We start from the raw sequence: 1,898 nt of genomic DNA, 5'->3' as shown, positions 1-1,898 counted from the left end.
AATTTGCTGAATAAACCTTGTGTACAAATCATTTGTTTTCCTAAATTTTATATTAAGTCCTTGAGCTTTTATCAAATTACATCGGTTGTCCCTAGAAACCTAATATTACATGTATTATGAACCACATGAAAATAAAAACTCAAAACTTTGAACATTAACAAAAAAAAAACCTTAATTTGTCAAAAATAGGAGACCAATTTCAACTCAAGAAAAGTTACTTTCAAAAACATCTAAATTTTCACTATATTAGTTTGCACAGGTAAATTGGCATTCAGAAAAATAAAAAACATCATATAATTGTCATTACAAAACTGTGTGATTTAAACAATAGCTATAGCTGCACTTGCAATCCTTGGCCATAAATCAGCACACTCTTTCCCAATTGGTCCAGTAATGGCAGAACCTTTCATTTCTCCTTTAGGATTCACAATAACACCAGCATTATCTGTTCAAGAACAAACAAAGATTTTAGAAATGATAGTGATTAAACTTTTGAACTACAAATATTTCATTGACAATGGATTCAAATTCAAATGTAGAGACCAGATGTAGCAGATGTGAGCAACAAAAAGTATCACAACATCTGTAACGATTGGTCACAAATTGATTTCCCAGACGTGTAACAGTATCAAACAATCAAGATGAAAAGATACTTGACTAGTCTGGTTAAAAGACTCAAATCAGAATTCGAAAAAAAAGTTAAATTAGGGTTTATGTAGAGCCTAAATGGAGCAAATGTGGGCATGAATAGCAACATCTGTAACGATAGGATCAATTCATCTTCCAAACAAGTAACTGTATCAATTGTGGAAAAATCTAATTGATACATGACTTATGTTTGGTAAATTTGATATAAAAGAATATAGTTTATGTAGAGCCTAAATGGAACAAATGTGAGCATTAATAGCAACACGTCTGTAACGATAGGTTCGATTTTTATTCCAAACAAGTAACTGTATCAACCATGGAATTGAAGTAGATACATGACTAAGTCTGGTAATGTTAAGATAATCAACAAGAATAACAATTATCACCTTCGAAGTACATGAAGACGCCATCCTTTCGACGCCATGGTTTGCGTTGTCTAACGATAACAGCAGGCATAACTTTCTTACGAAGATCGGGCTTTCCTTTCTTAACTGTAGCCATTACCATGTCTCCGACACAAGCCGAGGGTAATCTGTTCAACCGTCCCTTGATACCTTTGACGGAAATGATGTAGAGATTTTTGGCTCCGGTGTTATCCGCACAGTTCACCGTCGCTGCCACCGGAAGACCGAGTGACATACGGAACTTGTTCCCCGCCGATCCTCCTCGTCCTATAAACAGTAAAAGTAAAAGAAACGGGAAACATTGAGAAGAAATTCGAGAAAAATATCAGTGAGCGAATTGAATACTCGATTGAAGAACAGCAGTGAATCATAGAGAATGCATACCTCGCTTCGACATCTTTGATGTCACAGAGCATGTTAGGGTTTAGAGATTGTAGTGTATACTTATAGGTTATAGCATTTCGTTAATCTAGGGTTTGTAATTCAAAATTGGGCCTCCTCTTAAAATGGGCTTGGAGTTTGTAGTTTAGACCTTTACACATGTACAACACAAACTATAGACAACACCAACTGCCCAATCGCCACGGTAAATCGGTAAATCCAATAATCATTTAAAAAATAATAATCATTTTTTTTTCTTGAAAAATGACCATAAGGTCCAAAAGAGGTTATTTTGGATCCGTTTTAAGTAAATGGTAACAGCATAGGATCCGACCCGGTTTTGTGGTCTCCCCCCCCCCTATAAATACCTTTTCCAAGTTCATTTCGACGTCACTCCCCCCCTATAAATACCTTTTCCAAGTTCATTTCGACGTCACTGTTCAAACCTATATTTCGGAGACCGTT

At 35.6% G+C, this 1,898-nt stretch overlaps 1 protein-coding gene across 1 annotated transcript; it reads right to left on the bottom strand.

Annotated features, from left to right (window-relative positions):
- Positions 1-214: 214 nt before the first annotated feature.
- LOC145158883 (large ribosomal subunit protein uL14-like) lies at positions 215-1,545 on the bottom strand. The gene is made up of 3 exons (XM_079077745.1): positions 1,437-1,545; positions 1,035-1,319; positions 215-445 (listed from the first exon to the last, which is right to left on the bottom strand). Exons 1-3 carry the CDS (start codon positions 1,447-1,449, stop codon positions 321-323), a joined length of 423 nt encoding a protein of 140 aa, XP_078933871.1. The 5' UTR covers positions 1,450-1,545; the 3' UTR covers positions 215-320.
- Between the last annotated feature and the right edge of the window lie 353 nt (positions 1,546-1,898).

This window comes from Lactuca virosa, chromosome 1 (assembly GCF_052849685.1).
Source record: "Lactuca virosa cultivar CGN04683 chromosome 1, Lactuca_virosa_CGN04683_v6, whole genome shotgun sequence".
Taxonomy (NCBI): Eukaryota; Viridiplantae; Streptophyta; class Magnoliopsida; order Asterales; family Asteraceae; genus Lactuca; species Lactuca virosa.
The sequence above is the reverse complement of the archived record's forward strand: the minus strand, read 5'-3'. Positions and strand labels throughout refer to the sequence as shown.